At 36.8% G+C, this 17,951-nt stretch overlaps 1 protein-coding gene across 1 annotated transcript in view; it reads right to left on the bottom strand.

Moving 5' to 3' along the window:
- The window catches only part of WDPCP (WD repeat containing planar cell polarity effector), a gene marked incomplete at both ends in the record, with an annotated part of 101,616 nt that extends 90,958 nt beyond the window's left edge, over nt 1-10,658 (bottom strand). Inside the window, 5 exon segments of the mRNA XM_082306190.1 lie at nt 4,640-4,699; nt 4,950-5,020; nt 7,563-7,613; nt 8,820-8,864; nt 10,598-10,658. Of these exon segments, the coding sequence (XP_082162316.1) occupies nt 4,640-4,699; nt 4,950-5,020; nt 7,563-7,613; nt 8,820-8,864; nt 10,598-10,658 (288 nt within the window).
- Between the last annotated feature and the right edge of the window lie 7,293 nt (nt 10,659-17,951).

Here is a 17,951-nt window from a genome sequence, read left to right as displayed (position 1 = left end):
CTTTAGTAGAACTTAAGCATGTACTTAAGTGGATTCCTTTATCCTCAGAAGCCTTAGCCCTTGACTCCTCATTCATGCAGCTTAGCTGCTTATCAGCCCTTCTACCTAAAAAGATACCTGCAGAGCAAAGCCAGGATTTGCTTCTATCTGATTAAAATTGGAAGAGAAGGAAAATATGCCTGTAAAAAATATTGCTGCAAACTGTTTTCCCTTACAGAGCCCAACCGACAAAGTAATATGCAAAAGGAGAAGAGAATTGCAAAGCATTTCTTGTTCAAGCAGGTTCCCAGGGTTTTTCCCCACCTCTTCATTCCAGATTGCTTTCTTAGCCACCCTACCGTAATTACTCTGTTGCATGCCTTATTACAGATGAAGTTATTGTTGTTACATGTTGCTGTTTCACAATAATCAATGCATTTGTACTTCTAGCTCAAATCTCTAAAACCACAGAACACATTAATGGCTGTGATCAAAAGCAACCAAAAGAATTTAATATGAGGGCAGTGTTCCTCTTAGTAACTGGTGATGGGTACTAGCTTCTCATGTATTCCAGCCAGAATGTCTTGATTTTGGTATCGGATGTGCTACTGTATGTCACCACATATCTTGCTAAATCAGCTTGCTTATGGGCATTGTAGCTGATGTAACAAGCCATGTCAGCAAATATTGCTGTGTATCTCAATTCAGAATCCAGTTCTAAGTATGTCAATGATGGTAACATAAAAACCAGTCATATACATATGTAAATTGCAACACAAATCAAATTAAATCAAATCAAAGTAATTTAGCAAGGAATATATACATCTTTTTCATTAGCAGGTAACAGATATGATTCACAGCTAGTGTTTGGCTTTCATACAATAAAATAACTCAGTGTTGGCATGTGTTTAATTCTACATCGTAATGCAAATGTAAAACTAAAAAAAGTTGGAAATCAAATGTTTCAGCTAGATCTCATTAATTTTTACTACCTTATATTGTGAAACCAAACCTGAACCAATGGTATCATTTCATAGGATTGATTTCCTGATTTTGTGGCAAAACTTAAAAGCATTCCAAAGAATGAGAGAAGGAGACCAAGAGGAAAGGAAGCAGCCAGAGCTGAGTTGAGTAAACTCAACAATATTGATAAAACTAATTCCCTAGATTATTACTCCTCGGCAGGGAAAGCCAAGGAGTAAATTGTTTGTTTAATTATAAACAATACAGTGGCATCTTATTGTAAAGACTTCTTGTCTTTTTTTCCATCATCCTTCTTTTATGGTCTATTTATTTTCCTTTGACACCAACTAACTGAAGATTACAGGATTATTTCAGCAACTCATCACAGGTCATCAAAGTTGGCGTTCAGAAGTACCATACAGAGATGGTGTGCATTCAGATCCTATTGGAACAAGTAGGAATAGAGCTGAAGACAAGACCTTGGTCCTTTAGGGCTCAACTAAGCTCTTTTAAATAGGAGAGCAAGCTCCTTGACAAAAATCCCTGTACAGTCTAGGTTATGTTTACATGAACTGGCACATCATTTATTTCGGAAGCTCTAAGCAGTACTAGAATGTGTACTTAGGACCGCAAAAATAAAGGTCAATGGATTTTTTTGGCAATGGACAAGGAAGTAAATATGAAACTTCTAATGCATTGATTGCATAAAAAAAAGTAATGGGAGAAATTTTGGTGCATAAAATGAAAGATTAAGAAAAGTAGAAACCTGGGCCAGCATTATAGTAGTTTTAGGCAAACTCATATAGAAGATCCAATTTTGAGAAATACATTCATACAATGGGCAAGATAATCTGCATGCAAACTAACTAGATTTTTCATTGAGGCATACGCATGAAGTCTAATTGGTCATTTGCACACAAACGGTTAACATAACAGCACACTTATTTTTAGCAGATGCATGTTTAAATTTATAGCCCCCAATTTTTGCCTGTGGGCTAGCTGGAAGCTGGCAGTGCTGGAGGAAGCAGTGAGGGATGAGGAATAGTGACGTTTAGGTTCCAGAAGGCACACTAGCAGCAGTCCTTTGCTTGTTTTTCACAAAATCTGAGGGAAATCATACTACCTCTAAAGGATAGTCTTGTTATCATTGTATCACCTTTCAGATTTTTTCCCATTTGTTCTGTCTTGCTAAAGGTACAACAGCCATTGAGTTTTTGGATAGCACATTGTTATTACAACACAAAGGGAACTCTTCCTGGTTCAGCTAAAGATATGGCAGACTGAAATATATAGAACATTTATTGAAAAACGTGATGACTGTTGAATTAAATATTTTAATTTCTATAAATGAATTTATTTGTCACTGTATTGCTACTAAAAACAAAGAGCTAAAAAAAAAAGATACTATAATTAAACCATATACTCAATTTTAGCCCAAATCACTGAAAATTATGACAGTCAGGGTAATTCACTACATCCTCTCCATGCTGTTTGTCTGACATGTTGCTTTCTATTACACTTGAAAGTTAATGCAAACATGGACTCTTCTTTTTTCCACTAGCAGCTGCTCTGGTATCCATCCAAAATAACATGTGAATACAGCAGGTCGCACCATTATGTGATAAGCACTTTCTGCTGAAACAGTTAATTAGTCTCCTACTTAGAACTAAAAAAATAAATGTACAACATCTTTTCCAGAAGCTTCAGAACATTTGTATCAAAAAGGGAGAGTCCAGATATTCCTGCAAAATGCTCAAAGACAGCTGAGCAGCAGAAAACCAAATTGTTTGACATAAAAATTGATAGAAGACAGCTTTTCTGTTCTAGACTCTCCCAAAGTATTCATTTTTCTCTGTTTTATTTTCATTTGTTGGAGAACTTATATTTTCAGGAAGACAGAAAGTGGAATAAGACAATTGTTTTGGCAGAACATTCTAAACCCTGTTGGAGACTTCAATTATCAGCCATTATTATATAAAAAACCATTTTGTTTTGTGATTAAGAAACCAAAAGCAGAATTTAAGGACAGAGAAATGACTATGATTTTTATCTGTGACTTTAACTCTGGCTATACAAGCCATGTAAAAACCCTAAAAAAATATTCAATTTATCAAGCCACCCCTTTACATGATTCAATCATATAGAGCCAGACCTAATATACTAAGATAAAAACATCCATCTCTTTTCTTTCCCATCTTGTACAAGAAATAAGTAAAATTGTATTTGTCTGCTTTTTGTTCGTGTAAGCCTGAAACTACTGAGAGGATGCTAAGTCAAAAAAAAAAAAAGTTTTATACAGAATTGGTAGTCAACCAAAGGTGTTATAATATAAAGGCAGGATGATCAAATTTTGGCAAGAAGTTCATTGTTCCAATGTATGTATTAGTAAGGAATGCAGATGGATGCAGATAGATGGGAGAGGAAGGAAAATGATAGAGGGAGAATAGACAGGAAAAGCAAATGAAGAGACAGCAAACTGGGAAGCAGATTAATAGATTCATGGCTAATTGACTCAGTATTTCTTAACCAAATTCCTTTCCTAATCAGAACAATAATAACAGAAAAAAAGGAGTCCTCTAAATTAGCATACAATTAATATTTAAATCAGTTCTAGAGGATTAACATTCACAGATATATACTATGTAATCTGTACACAAATGATATACATTTACTAGCGATAAGATCTGACAGCCGAATGTAGCTTAGACAATGATATCTTTATTATTGATACAAAAAGACTATATACTATTTGGCATGTCAGGTATTTAAAAATTTTGCTATTCTTATAGAGATTTCTGGAATTGCAGCTGTATAATGTTGGAATATTTAATATTCATCCTGCTGACACACATTTGGAACTACTTGAATTAGAAGAAAAAAATTATGAATCTGAAAAAGCATAAAAGTTAGAACACAAAATTTCTTTTTAGAAACAGTATTAGTAATATTTACAAGTATTTCCCATGTCAAAGCAGCTTCAAATATGATGCACATTCCTCACAAACAATGAAGACCACAGAAACTTATAAAATACATTACATAAGTTTTTTCAGAACAAGCTCACAATTAAGGAGCTAGAGTACGTGTCTTGTTCAGATCTCCCACTATCTTACTGTTCTATGTTAACGAGGATGTGAAAAGCTGTTTCTCGTATGCAATATGTGGAGCTTACATAGACAGAGAACATAGCTACATGTGTGCCACATATCACAATATCTTTTGTTCCATAACTTGATTAATGATTTGGCGGGTTTAGTTAGCTTCCCTCCCATATTACACAAGCACAAAGTAAAAAGATTTGTGACAGACGCACAAATAATTAAGATATAAAAATGTAATATAACATAGATTCCAGACCTGTCTATATATTTTAACTGCTCCCTTAGCCTGCTGTTTTGAGGTATAGGATGCTTTCAGTTTCCCCAAATAATAACAACAATAATCTCACAGAATCAGGGCCCTTTAATGTAATTTTTCTTGTTGATAAAAAACTGATTTTTGTTTTGTAGCATCTATTTCAGGTTAGAAATTTAAATAAACACAATCTAGGTAATAAGAGCCCATACATTAAAAAAAAAAACAACAAACAACAGTGATTTTCTGTGTTAGTTAACATTTTAACACTATTGCATCAATCACTGAATGGCTGTTCGGCTCCACTGACTAAACATTGCAAGAGCTTGTCAAAACATTTTACCTGACAGATATGTTTGTTCTTCCATTTGCTCAGCATACATTGACTGTTTTGCATTAAGTCCTAAAGGACAACAGAAAACAGAGAGTGGAGTTGGCAGTACACGTTGTCACTATCAGTTAACATACTTCTGATTTTAAAGTTTATAGATGAAGCATGCCACACAAAGATGCAGCTGTTTTAGAACAGCCTGCCAGACAAAAGCACATTTATGATCACTGGGAGAGTTGGATCTTTATGAAAATTAAAGCTGTTGAAAGAGGCTTGAAAACCAGATTATATGTTGCTGTACTTGAAACTTTCTGAAACATACCTCAACCTCTTTGAGTGTATCTCGCAGTTTGTCTGGTCGCTTGTTTTTCAGTATCCAAGGATAATCTCGAGCTGGCAAATAAAAGTAAAAAAACCCAGAAGATAGAGAAATGTGTAAATATAGGCGACTGTACATATATGTGTGTGCATATATACATATATGTGTGTGCGCGCATGTGCGTACACAAGCATACATTTATATATAATAATAATAAAAAAAAAAACAAAAACCAACTTTCTTCAAGTTGAGCTTCCTTTTCTGTGGAAACACAAAACTACGATTTCTAGGAGTTACCTTAAATGTAACACTTACCTATAATTGGAAGGAAACGGCTATGGTTTCTATTGGTTTGTATTGTCAAATGATATCCTTTTGAAAGGCTCTGTCATAGAAACAGTTAGCATGAAATATCCACACTGACCATGACTTCACCATGGCAATTGCGTACAAAGCTCTTAGGATGTAATATTGTACCCAGCTGCTAAGAACTTGCAATGAGAAAGCATCTGACATTCAGTATGTTAACTCAGACTCAAGTTATCAAATCCTAAACAGATACTATTCTTTTGAACTAGCATTTCATTGCCTAATTTCAAAAAGCAGGCACTAACGTGTCTGCAAAATATATATGCATGAATATATGCATATATAGAGGTATTTACAACAGGTAATTGTGAACGCCATAACTTATATTATGGAGTATAGTTATTTATAGGATTTATTCTTGAAAATTTGGTCTGAAGAATCTGCCAAGTCAAGCAAACAAGAAACTACATGACTGCTACAGTGCTTCAACAAATTTGTTAATGTTCAGCAAACTATTGTGAAAATTCTGGCCTAATACATTAATCCTGAAACCAGGAGGTAAAGCTTTCTCTGGAGTTGATAGTAATTGGCTTGTTTCATGGCTACGAATCAGGCTCTAACAACTTGTGAAATTTCATCATTTAAAAGTGAGCAGTTTTCTGTTCATAAGTATACAAAAACCATGAGAAACTAGAACATGTTGACTTTTTAAAATCTAGCCTATTTAAAGGAAACCTGATGAAAAGTTTTGAGCTCTAAGCTGTCAGTTTGTATGCCAACTTCCAGATTGAATGACTTAACAGTTGTGTTTAAACCTCCCTGCAAAAAGGAGTTTACAATAGAAGTGCTATAGAGTGAAAAAATGAAGGATTTCATATATCAACAAAAGAGCACACCAACATATAACTTCTCTTTGTATTTTATTGGACTGAAGCCAGTGTTAGTGGAACTGTTATGATAATATTAATTAGGCACGTAAGATCACACTTTCAATGGGTGCCTTCATAAATACTGGAATATTTATCCACATAGGCAAAATGGGAAATTGTCTGTACAGATACCAAACTATATATACAAATCAGCAGCTGTGAAGTCACCCAGTGCTCCTCTTTAAGAAATGTGCTATACAGTGCTTTGTGCCTAGGCCACCCCTATATTTACAGCAACAAGGTACAGTAGCTTGTGTTCCTTTTGCCTGTTACACGCATAAAACATAACAGTCGGGGCTTCTGTATAACGGGGTTTATCTGGGCCTGCTTCTCTTTTCATACGGGCAGCACCTGGAAGATAATGCTACGCAGAGCACAAGGCATGTAAATCCATTATGCTCCTCCCTACTTATAACCCCTTCTCACCTCCCCACCTTTACAGAGCTGTATTGATTCTGACTGACACACAACCCTCCACAGCGGGTGTAGATTTACCACATGGCTGTGTGCACCTTTATACCCATCCCCAGCGGGGCTTCAACCTGCTCAAAACACACCTTACAGTGTTGCAAATAACTTATCCTTCCGGAACACATTTTGCCTTCAAACGCGTGCACAATTCCACATGAATTTTCATTATGATGAGATAAAATGTTAAGGCAATTCTTACAGCATACATATTACTTTGTGAAGTTGTCTAAAAATCAATTAGATTTTTCAGAGTTGTCATGTAATAATGCTTGAACATTAATGAATGCTCTGAGCAATAATACCTATGCAGGAGTTGTAAAACTTGAGCTAAAGAAAAGTTGTACTAATATAAAAAAATCTTTAACTGTCACAGTACTGCTGTGTGATACCATAAACTGAAATTGCTTTTAATCAGATAATGCAGGAACAGTGTAAGTGTTTCAAAGCTAAAAGTGTTCTATGAAGGCCGCTGATCATTAACCTGGAATTTGACTTTGGCTGAAAAGTATTTTAGGTCTAATTTTCAGTTTTGAGGCAGTTGGTATTTCAGTTCAAGAACTGATTGGCAAAATGTTTATTGCTCATCTCCTGAGTAAATTTCATAAGGAAAAATCTGGATTGTGATTATTTTTGTGGTTCCTCTTGATAATGGATTCGAGAAGCAATACACACTACCATGTTTAGTGACACAGAAAAAAACCAGATTGCAAATATACCAGGAAGGAGCAATTACAATTTTTCAACTGTTTTGTGCTGTGTAGTTCTGTGACCGTCTGTCTTAGATGGCACGTGCAGAAAGCTACACTGGAAGCAGTCTGAGGTTATTTTAATGCTTTTCCAGGGGCATCGCCAATCCAAATTAATAATTTGGTCTTACTGTAACAAGAAACTCAGAAAATGTCCTTACATTCTGCTAGCTTTTGCTTCTCTTCTAAGTAACCATGCTTCATCTGAGATGCTAAAGGAAAGAAAGGATGAAAAGATGAATGATAATCCTTACGACTGCTGTCAGCAAATATTAATATTAGAGAGAAGATACATACAGTTTGATAAAACACGGAAATTTACAAAAAATTAAGACAGCCCCAATGTTTTCACCTTGTAAGGCAGATATCTTAAATTTGCAGTGAAAGAAAGGCTTATGCAGCCCAACAGGTGGGCCGGCGTTACCGAGCCTCCAATCTCATCAGATAGCGAAGTGAGATGCAACTGAACCCAGAAGAGAAGCTGAGTCAGTCTGTCAGCAGAGCCATGGAGACAGCGTATTAACCACGAAACTCAGCCCACGGGATGCCCGCACAAGCCTCCGCTCTAACCTGGCCGCAACGAGGAAGCAACTCTAGCCGAACAGACCTTTTGGCCCATCGTGAAACTTCTAGGATTAACAGGATTAATCAGATAAAGAAAATTGATCTTTCACTCTGCAATGGCCGCGGCAGACAGCAGGCAGGGATGCGGAGGCCGGGGCTGGCGCTGCCGCGCGTTCACGATGCCCTCTGCTGGGATTGCAGCAGACACCCAGCCCGCGGCCAGCGTCCGGCTGCCCGAGCCCGCGGCCGCACCGGCCTCGCGGGGACGGTACCACGGCGCTTTGGTATCCTGCAGCAGGTGAAAGGGCTGAACAGAATATAAAATATAATATAAAGTATGAGAATTTAGCGTATAAAATCCCTCTGAGGTTTCTAATGACATAAAGGTTGTTTTTATGTAAGTGTTTCTCCAGTTTTTTTCTTCTGTGGAATAAAAAGCTTTTTAAATACTCTGATGTAACTTAGGAGAGAGAATCTCTTTCTGTGCTTCCTTACTCTATAGAAATACAGAGGCATATATTAACAAGAATAACACAAGGAAAAAAATTTTTCGCGATGAGGGTGGTGAAACACTGGAACAGGTTGTCCAGACAGGTGGTAGATGCCCCATCCCTGGAAACATTCAAGGCCAGGCTGGATGGGGCTCTGAGCAACCTGATCCAGTTGGAGATGTCCCTGCCAGTTGCAGGGGGGCTGGATGAGATGACCTTTAAAGGTCCCTTCCATCCCAAAGCGTTCTATGATTCTATGATTAAGAAATTCAAAGTTGCATTTTTCAGAGCCAAGCAGTTGGTGCCAAAGATTGAACATCTGGAAGTTTTGTTTAGTTTTAGTTATGGTTATTTATATTTTACCTGGTTCTTTCTTGTCATAGTACTGGCGGATCCCAATATCTTCATCTATAGAATTGAACGTAAATATATTTAATTATGGATGTGACACTGGAAACAAAACACAACTTAGCAAGCAAAGTTCAGCATCTCGATTTTGCTAGCTGAAGCACAGCGTTAGGTGATAAAACACAAGCAACAGTGGAAAAACTACAGTGCATAATCTGCATACCAGTAGGACTTTCATGATGCAGCAAGCAAGGGCTGAAGGAGAACAGGACAGTTCCTTACATTTATTTGGAGCTATCATTTCCTTGACATACACTTTGAGTCTCTTTCAGCTGACAACATGCAAAAGTATTTTTACCACCTTCCTACTTCGCATCTTTTGTGTTCTTTCACAAGGAAAGGTAAGGATCACACTGAAAAGTGTACCTTAGAATAACTTAAAAAGTTTCCTGATGACTGACACAGCTGAGCTAGAGATAACAGGATTTTTTTTAAGATTCATGAACTCATAAAGCTGCCCTTTCAAAGGATCCATATTCTTAATCTATAGGTATTATTGTCTACCTGGTTCCCATGGCAAAGAAACTTGGATGTTTCAGGTGCCTTGGGACTGCAAGCCACACCAGCCAGCTTCTGATGTGGCTGACTGGTAAATACTTAGGCGTGCTACAGCAAGCACCATCAAATAGCTCCAAGTACGGCTTTAAGTTGCATTGTTTATAAATAATCAGTTTGACACCGCCATTTGTCTCCTTCTAAACTCAGACAGGTATATACCATTGGGAGAAATTCCTTACATGGAGGAATGCAGGAAGGCACTGCAATGGCAGACAGCTTTTAAAACAAGACAGCAGTCCTCCCTTCCGCCTCATAATTTTAGAATGAGGATTGTAGGCAAGGAATAAATGGACAGAGAGGAAGCAAGAAGGTCAAAGGTAGAAAATAGGCACAGCAGGCCCCAGTATACCTTTACTTACAATAAATCGCAACTATGCGTTTACTTAAACCATCAGGCTTTTCTATGAAATACAGCTTTTGACTTTTTTATATTATTGTTGTTACAGAACAGTTCTCACGCAAAGATGGGATGCCAAGACATATTGAGTCAATATTTGAATAATAACATTCAACTGAATATTCATTCATATTCAATTTAATTGTCAATAATATTCAAAATAGTATTTCAACAAAAGTATTGTACACCACAATTGGCATGAAGTGTCATAAATAATATTTTGATATGGTCCACTTACAAACCAGTGGGGTTTTTTTTAGTATTATATTTCAGCAATAGCAAGGCAAGATGAATGAAGGTAATTTCTGCATGGCTAGTAATTAGTCATGTGTCTCCTGCAACAATCAACAAACAAGATAAATATGTCCTTGTAAGTATACAGTTTCAAGTAATCATGCAAAATACCCGGAACATGCAGTAATTTTTTATTTTCATGCTAAGTACAAATCACAATGCCTCTGCAAATCACTTGACTATTGATCTTCATTCACCCAAACTAGTCATTAAACCAAAGCTTACAGTCAAGTAGGGCATAGCTTCCGAAAAAGGAAAATGCATCCAATTAAATATAATCTTAACATTTTTTATTTGAAAGGATGCTCCAGTTCTATGATGAGATAAGCAAAGAAGCTGACCAAGATCAAACATCATATTGGTGCCTAATTTTCTTTCTCCTAAGTATAAAACCCACTTCATTTGGGTATTCAGAATTTTGTATCAGTTTAATATTCATCAACAAGCTTTGCTGTTTTGTTTTTAATAATGGGTAACGGCTCACCTCTAATGTGTAAGTTAGTCTTCAAAGACCACAGGAACATCTCAGTCAGGCAGAAAGACATCTGGTAGCAGATGGAGCCTTAGCACTATCAAAAGAAGGAAAGAAACTGCATGAGCAAATTAATTACCCTCTGTCACCAGTGAAATTGCAAGTATTTTGACAACTAAGTGCTACAAGAATCTAGCACCGATGATATTTTGTTTTATGTAAGTTGCAGTTTTCAACTGTGATAAAATGAATGATGCAGGGGAAAGAATGGGATAAGAAATGTATATATGTCTATGTATCCATCATATACAGACACAAATCAACATTTGTTTATATTTACAGCTGCTCTCACCCAAGTGAATAACATTGTACTTGATGCTTCTCATATACATATTATAATCTATTTTTACTGCATGGTTATTACCTTGACACATGCAAAAGTGAAGCCACTGGTTCAAATCAAGATCTGGCTCAAATAGGAGAATTTGACTTTCAGGTCAAATTTTAATCGCTGTACATTGGGAAGTGTCAATATAGCCAAGAAGAAGTTTTGAACACATGATATTTGCAGACATTAGTTATAGTGCTAAATATAAAAAATTATGTCATTCTAAATAAAAAAGAGAACTTACATTAAATCAATTAAAACTGACAAAACAACAGATGTGAAGCATATAAAATATATGAGTTGAAATATTATGTACATTGACTACAGTTATAAAGTGTTTACTGTGGTTTTTTGAACAATCCATCTGAATATTCCCACTAGAGGCTGTGTTGTGTTTCAAAGGAGCACTGGGAATCTTCTGAGACACAGTAACCAACAGGCTTCCCTGAGTAATTTCCTGCAGTGCTGTAGTTACAAGTGGGCCACCAGACCAATTACTTTCATTTCTTCCACTACACCCAAGAATCCACTGAAAGCTGGACTCTGAAGGGGAGTTTACACAAATACAGCACACTTAAGACCCACTATTGGTATGGTACTGTACTTGAACTTTTTTTCTTTTTTGAAGTGGACTCTTCATTTCCTTTCCATTAGTGCCATCTAAATAATGAACCAATTACAAGATGATTGCAGAATTCGTATCAAATGGAGTATCAGACGTTTATGTCAAGAGTAGTATGATGAAAAATACGTGGAAGAATCTCAGGTAGCATCAAGGAAGCTATCATAGTCCCAGCAGAGCTACGAGACCTTGAGGTATCATCACTCAAGCTAATATGTATGTTTTGATGCACCGCCTAATCCACTGAAATAGCACCAACTGGAAATAGCATTTTCTTTACACTGATCCCCAAATGTACAAAAAGTCTTGCTGACTTACTAAATCCCATAGTTCTATCAAAAAAAAAAAAAAAAAAAGGGGCAAAAAATAAAAGCCTACAACACACGTCTAGTAAATGGAATAGACTTTCATCTTGGGCGAGAATGAGGTCTGGAAAAAAAATGCAAGGAGATTAGTAGCATGGTTGTCTGTTGAACATGGGAACCATTTTTAGCATAAATATGGATGAGGGCAGCCCCTCATTTTCCATATGGAATACAGTAAAAGGAGATTGTACATTATAATTTTCTTATTTGTTTTCTCTTTTTTTCCTTTCTTACTTTAGCAAGTGAAACAAAACTTGCATTCCCCAAGGCCCATAGATCCTAGATTAGAATCTCTCTCTAATAGGAAATCATTGAATTGAGTGAACTTCTCCAAATCCTATCATGGGTTGACTGAAAAAAACAAAAGCCTTTGACTGGCAGATGATCTGTTCAGCTGGAGAGAAGGCACATCTGCCCAGAAGACAAGGTAAGACTAGGAGACTTTGGCAATACAAATAATCTAATATAAATTCCCCAAATTATTCCGAAGCTCTTTGGAGTCCTTTTAGTTGTGTCTTCCTATTGAATATAAAGCTATCTCATAACATTTTAATGCTGCTGTGTGTCTTCCAAACTGACAGATCAGAGAAGACTTTCAAGTCATTTTTTCACTGAGTGTCAGAGACGTAGAAGGAACTCTCCAAAAATCAGAAGGAAGCTTTCAAATGAGCACTAAATACTCAGTCTTCGAGACACATATTTCTAAAAAATTTTCCCCAAAAAATGACAAAAAAAGGAAGTTTGTAAGAAAATGTTAAAAACCCAAGGACTTCTAAAGAACTGCATTTCGGTTCTGCACTGAATAACCTAGATGAAACAGAATTCTCCATGTACCTAAAAACGTAAAAGCCATTTTGTGGATTATTCTAATCTTGAGTTTAGCTTTTTGCTTCTCCCGTTTTTTTGAACTCTGAGCAGTCACAAACCAGCTAATTATTTGAATGCTGGTTACTGTTGTGCCAGTGAGAATGGACATCTGCCCAAAAAATACTGATCCAGTCTACCAATACTTTAATCTGAAATACCTTCTGATTAGTTATACACTACAGGGGGGGAAAAAAAAAAGAAAATGAAAGAGAAAATTTGCTTCTGTAACAAAATACGGCATTGTAAAGTCTGAATATTTTGTTCAGAGGAATTATTCTTCCTTGTTCCTTTTGAAGGAATACACGCCAACTTTCAGAGTTGGGCAACTATATCTCACCATTTGCCACATCATTATATTCCAGCACAACGGGGATGAGGATGATGATGACAAAGGGATCTTTCTGTATTTGAAAAGTGCCTCTCAGAATTTACAATGTTGCTTTAACTGCATGAGCTAGGCCCTGCTATTGCAAAGAGGTAGGTATGAAAAAATATAAAAATTCCTCACGTTGAGCTTTAAGGACTCCATCGTCCTTCTTTAAAATTGAGTAGAATTTGGGAAAAATGGGATAAAATAACTCTATTGTTAAGGTAAAACTGGAATTCAATTTAATAGCTAGCTCTTTTTTCTGGCTCACGCAACACTGACTATCTGCTTTCACAATATCTCCACAAACAATAGGCAGGGATATTTTGGTGGTTGCAAAAGCTTACTGACAAATGGAGATGTTCTGCAATGGTTAGCCTGCTCCAGTATCTGCGGTAGGAACGCTTTGTTTAAAAAAAAAAAAACCTCAGTTTAGTAAATCTTTGTTTAACCACTGATACAGAAAATAACCATCTGGCCACTTCGTAACACCAACAAATGCTGAAATTGATATCTAAGGTCCACTCTGACACCTTCAATTTAGCTGCTGTTGCACCAAATAATTAGGAACCATGCACTGCACGAGTGATCCAGGGCACCGATATTGTATTTCTCCTCTTTCCATACAGTTACCCGGGAGAGTGGGGTGCTTGTGAAAGGCAATGCGCAGCTCCTGAGGTGAGTGCATCCCAAGAACATGGACCTCTGAAAAGGTGTTACGAGTGGCCTTGAGTTAGAGAATAGGAAATGCTGACTACAACAGACTATCTGAACTTTGTAGTTTCTGTGCCAGAGTCATGGCTCGGTGCCACAACACTGTCTCAAGTCCCCCTCTAAGACTAATCCTGTAACTGCCAGGCTATGGGACAGCGTTTGACAACCATTTGCCTATTCCATGGAAGGTGGGCCAATGTGCTCCAAGAAATCCAACGTTCCTAGCAAAAGAGCGATAAACACAGGGGATCCCTCCAAAAGATCTCTGTAGTTCGGGACACACTCCTAGGAGCAGAAACAAGGTAAAATACAAAGCTAGTCAGAAAGCAGGTACCTCTATGCCACAGCAGTTACAAAGCTACTGCAATAACCCATGTATACATCCTAGACGAGGTGCTTCAGATGTGGGTTTGGGCAGATATTATAGGACAAAATGCCCAAATAAAAGAAAATGCTGCAGAATCCATTTTCACTACTCACATGGTATCAAGACTTTCTTGGCAAAAAATACATATATACCAGGAATTATTTTATAAGAATCATACAATCATTAAGGTTGGAAAAGACCCTTAAGATCATCGAGTCCAACCGTTAACCTAGCACTGCCAAGGACAATCAGGACAGGCCACCCTTTTGTTTTCTCCTACTCCAGATTGCTTTCATGTTCTACAGGTCTAATTTTTTTCAGAAAAAAATGGAAAATATAATAGCCACAATGTACTCTAATTCAGAAAAATATGGGGTTTTTTGTTTGTTTGACTGGGGATTAACTACACAATAGCTCTACTAGCTATAGATTCCAGAACAGACTACCCTCGATCTTAGTTCTGCCTCCCTTCCTCCACCCCTCCAATGTTAACATCCTATCTCTGGCATCGCTACAGCTCATTCCCAATGTCTGATCTGTAACTCAGACACCAAATGTTCAACAAACAAGTTAAGTCATCAAGTCATCCTACAACTTATTCTATGTTTCCGTGATATAATATTTGGAGAAGAAATCATTGCCCATTTTTTCTTCCTCTTCATGACCAATTTCTCCTTCACCAAGGAGAGAAACTCCCTGCAGCACAGATATGATTCACAAACATAGTATTTGACTCTGTAAGATAAAGTTTAGATCGAACTATGTGCATTAGATCAGTAGCTACTTGCTCTACGCTTTAAGTTGATGCAACAATTTATTTGTGTAAGGCATGTAAAATAAAATTTTAAACATACCATCTTTTACATTTTTAGCTACATCAACTTAAAATTTACTGTAATTATTCATTTAAAAATAGACCAGTAAAATTTTTTCTCAGTCATGTTCCCATAGATAATAATTGCAAAATATTCTCCCAGTCTTACAAGATAGGCTTCCACTTTTTACAGTTGTATGAAGCCATATCCTGTTTGATACATAATAAACACATACAGAAATAAAATCAATAAAATCATGAGAATTTGTAAAACTTCATTTTGTATTCTGGCATTAAGCAGCAACAATCCAGATTCTTCCTTCACATCTGCAATTTATTCCACCAAAAGTCAGCAGCACAGCAATTAAATGTAGCACTGCTACATTTATATATGTATATTAATAGTTTTAATTTGGTTTCTTAAGAAAATGAGGCTTCTGTTTGTGTGTCAGTCTAACCTTTTTAATTTTTTAATCCATTGATCAAGCTGAATCTAATTTTCTGATTTGTTTTCTCAGAAAAGAAATTCTCAAAAACATGTAATTCCTGCAAACGCTGTGCAAATCTGCAGGTGGGCACAAGGTAAGATTGTCTTAGTACCAGAACTGAGGGATGCACAGTGACAGCTCAGGCCCTAATCCCTTTTCTTGGTGAAAAAGGGGGCAGATGTGGGGACTGAGAAGAGCATATATTGTATAGATTGGCTATACCACTACCACGTAAGAGACAAGCACAAAGCGCACATCAGCTGGGCAGGGGGAGATCACTGGAAATTCTTTCGTTCTGTTGCTTGGTGAACAAATTGCCGTACAGACATTGCCAAATGTACTTGTTCCTCACTAATGGATACACGAGAGTAAGCAGGCTGCTTCTCATCTGTGACACTGGCCCAAGCATTTAGAGCAAATCATGCAAATAGGTATGTGTGAAGTTTCTTGCTCCTGTGTAGAAATCTAGTGACTATAGGAGTCCGATCAGGTTTTAAGGTCTTGGCTCAATGGGTCCATTAGTAAGATCAGCTCTGAATTTTTAGCCACAACACTTTTAAATTTCACAAATGTTTGGATTTAAGACATTGTAGAAATAGCACAGAATGGCATAGTTTTAATTTGGCTAGCAGTTAAATGGGTGCAAAGATGGCATTCTGATCAATCCTCCCATTGTGCCATCCTTTCTTTGGGATGCACAGTTTAGCAATTCTATCACCTATGCAGAAAATAAACTATTCTCACTTCATTCTTAAATTCACTTAATTGTGGAAATTTAACTTAATTTTCTGATAAGTAGAGGTTCTAGTCCTCATCTTTCACTTTGCACTGGCAGAGTCTGAGATGTGTGTATCGTAAATAGAAGCTCTGCAGTGCATAATAAATGGCAGTCAGGGTCAGAGTCCCATTTACAGTAAGACTGTGGTTAACCACAACAGTGAATGCTGCTCTGTCATTCAAGATCAGATCAAAATGCCATGGCTACATAAAGCAATACTGACCTGATAAAATTTGCATCAAATGGATTGCTAATTCTTCTGTAATGGCAACTGCAAGCCGGCTTTGGTAGTCCCCATTCTTTCTGCTGTCGGCACGCATGACTAGACCTCTTGCAGCTGGCCCACTGGTATCTCACCAGCCCCCCTCTTCTCCCCAATACCTCTGCGTCCAGATCATCCCTGCAGCATGTCACCGTCTGCTTTATAAGCAGGCTTGGGCTCGTCTTCTTTTTCTTTTTCTTCCCTTTTTCTTAGATGCTTGTTGAACTCGGACACCTCCTCGCCTGCAGCTACTTTTTCTGAGCCTAGGTCAGCCCATCCTCACAACTGCTACTCCTGGGACTGAAACTCCTTGCCTGAGATCTTTGCTATCTTTCGTAGCACAGTGGGCTTTATTCTTATATTTATGTACCTCTCCTTTAAATCCCTTTTCCACTGAGAAAAGAAGTGTAGATTTTGTAGTATAAATGAAAATCAGGTCCCCTGTCCGTAAGACCAACCTCTGATTTTACAAAGTAGAAATACAGGTATGCTCTTATAAATCTACTCAGTGCATAATATTTCATATTATAATATTGGTTTAAGAATCTTTTCAGCTAACACAAATAACAAGTTGTTCAATTATCATAAATCTGAAGTTCTAGGCAAATATTTACTGTTGCTATATTTATTCTAGGCAAATATTTACTGTTGCTACTTTCTTTCTCTTCAATGCTACTTTCTTTCTCTTCAGACTTCGATGACTGGGAATATTTTTGCCAAACACTTGAATGAAGCAAATTCTTTTCCTTATTCTAACTTCTCCAAACTAAATAGGAAAACTATTTTGTGGATGGGTGAACAACACACAAGAGCATTCTGTATTAAAATACACAGTGAAGCTTCTATTGTAAGAAAGGCCGAAATATGGCTTGCAGAATAATCATTGAAAGGAAATACATTATCTGATAACTCAAGAATTCTGGTATGAAAATTATACATTGTAGATTTATTCCCATATGCTGTGAAGTTTTATCATGCTCCATTGAATTAATTTTTGTGAGGTTTGTTTTATTGTTTTGTGAGTCTGAAAATAATCCTTTTTTTTTTTCCAATAACAGTTATATTTACTGAGTTTTTCATACTTTAAGATATTTACATATTTAACTGTAAAATATACATCTAGCTCGTTAAGAACATTAAGGCTATTGGACACATACTTAAGAACACTGAAATTCTGTAAATGCTGTAAAACAGAACAAACATTGTATCTCCAGTTGCTATCAATGAAGATTACTTCTTGTGCAATTATCTTGGGCTTAATACATTTATGCTCAACTATTTTAACTGCGTTCAGAATGTTGAGGCCCTGATCTTGCAACTGGTTCTGTAGTGAT

The sequence above is a fragment of the Platalea leucorodia genome, assembly GCF_965183815.1.
Source record: "Platalea leucorodia genome assembly, chromosome: 3".
Classification (NCBI taxonomy): Eukaryota; Metazoa; Chordata; class Aves; order Pelecaniformes; family Threskiornithidae; genus Platalea; species Platalea leucorodia.
Note: the sequence above shows the minus strand (reverse complement) of the source record. Positions and strands in the feature narration are given on the sequence as shown.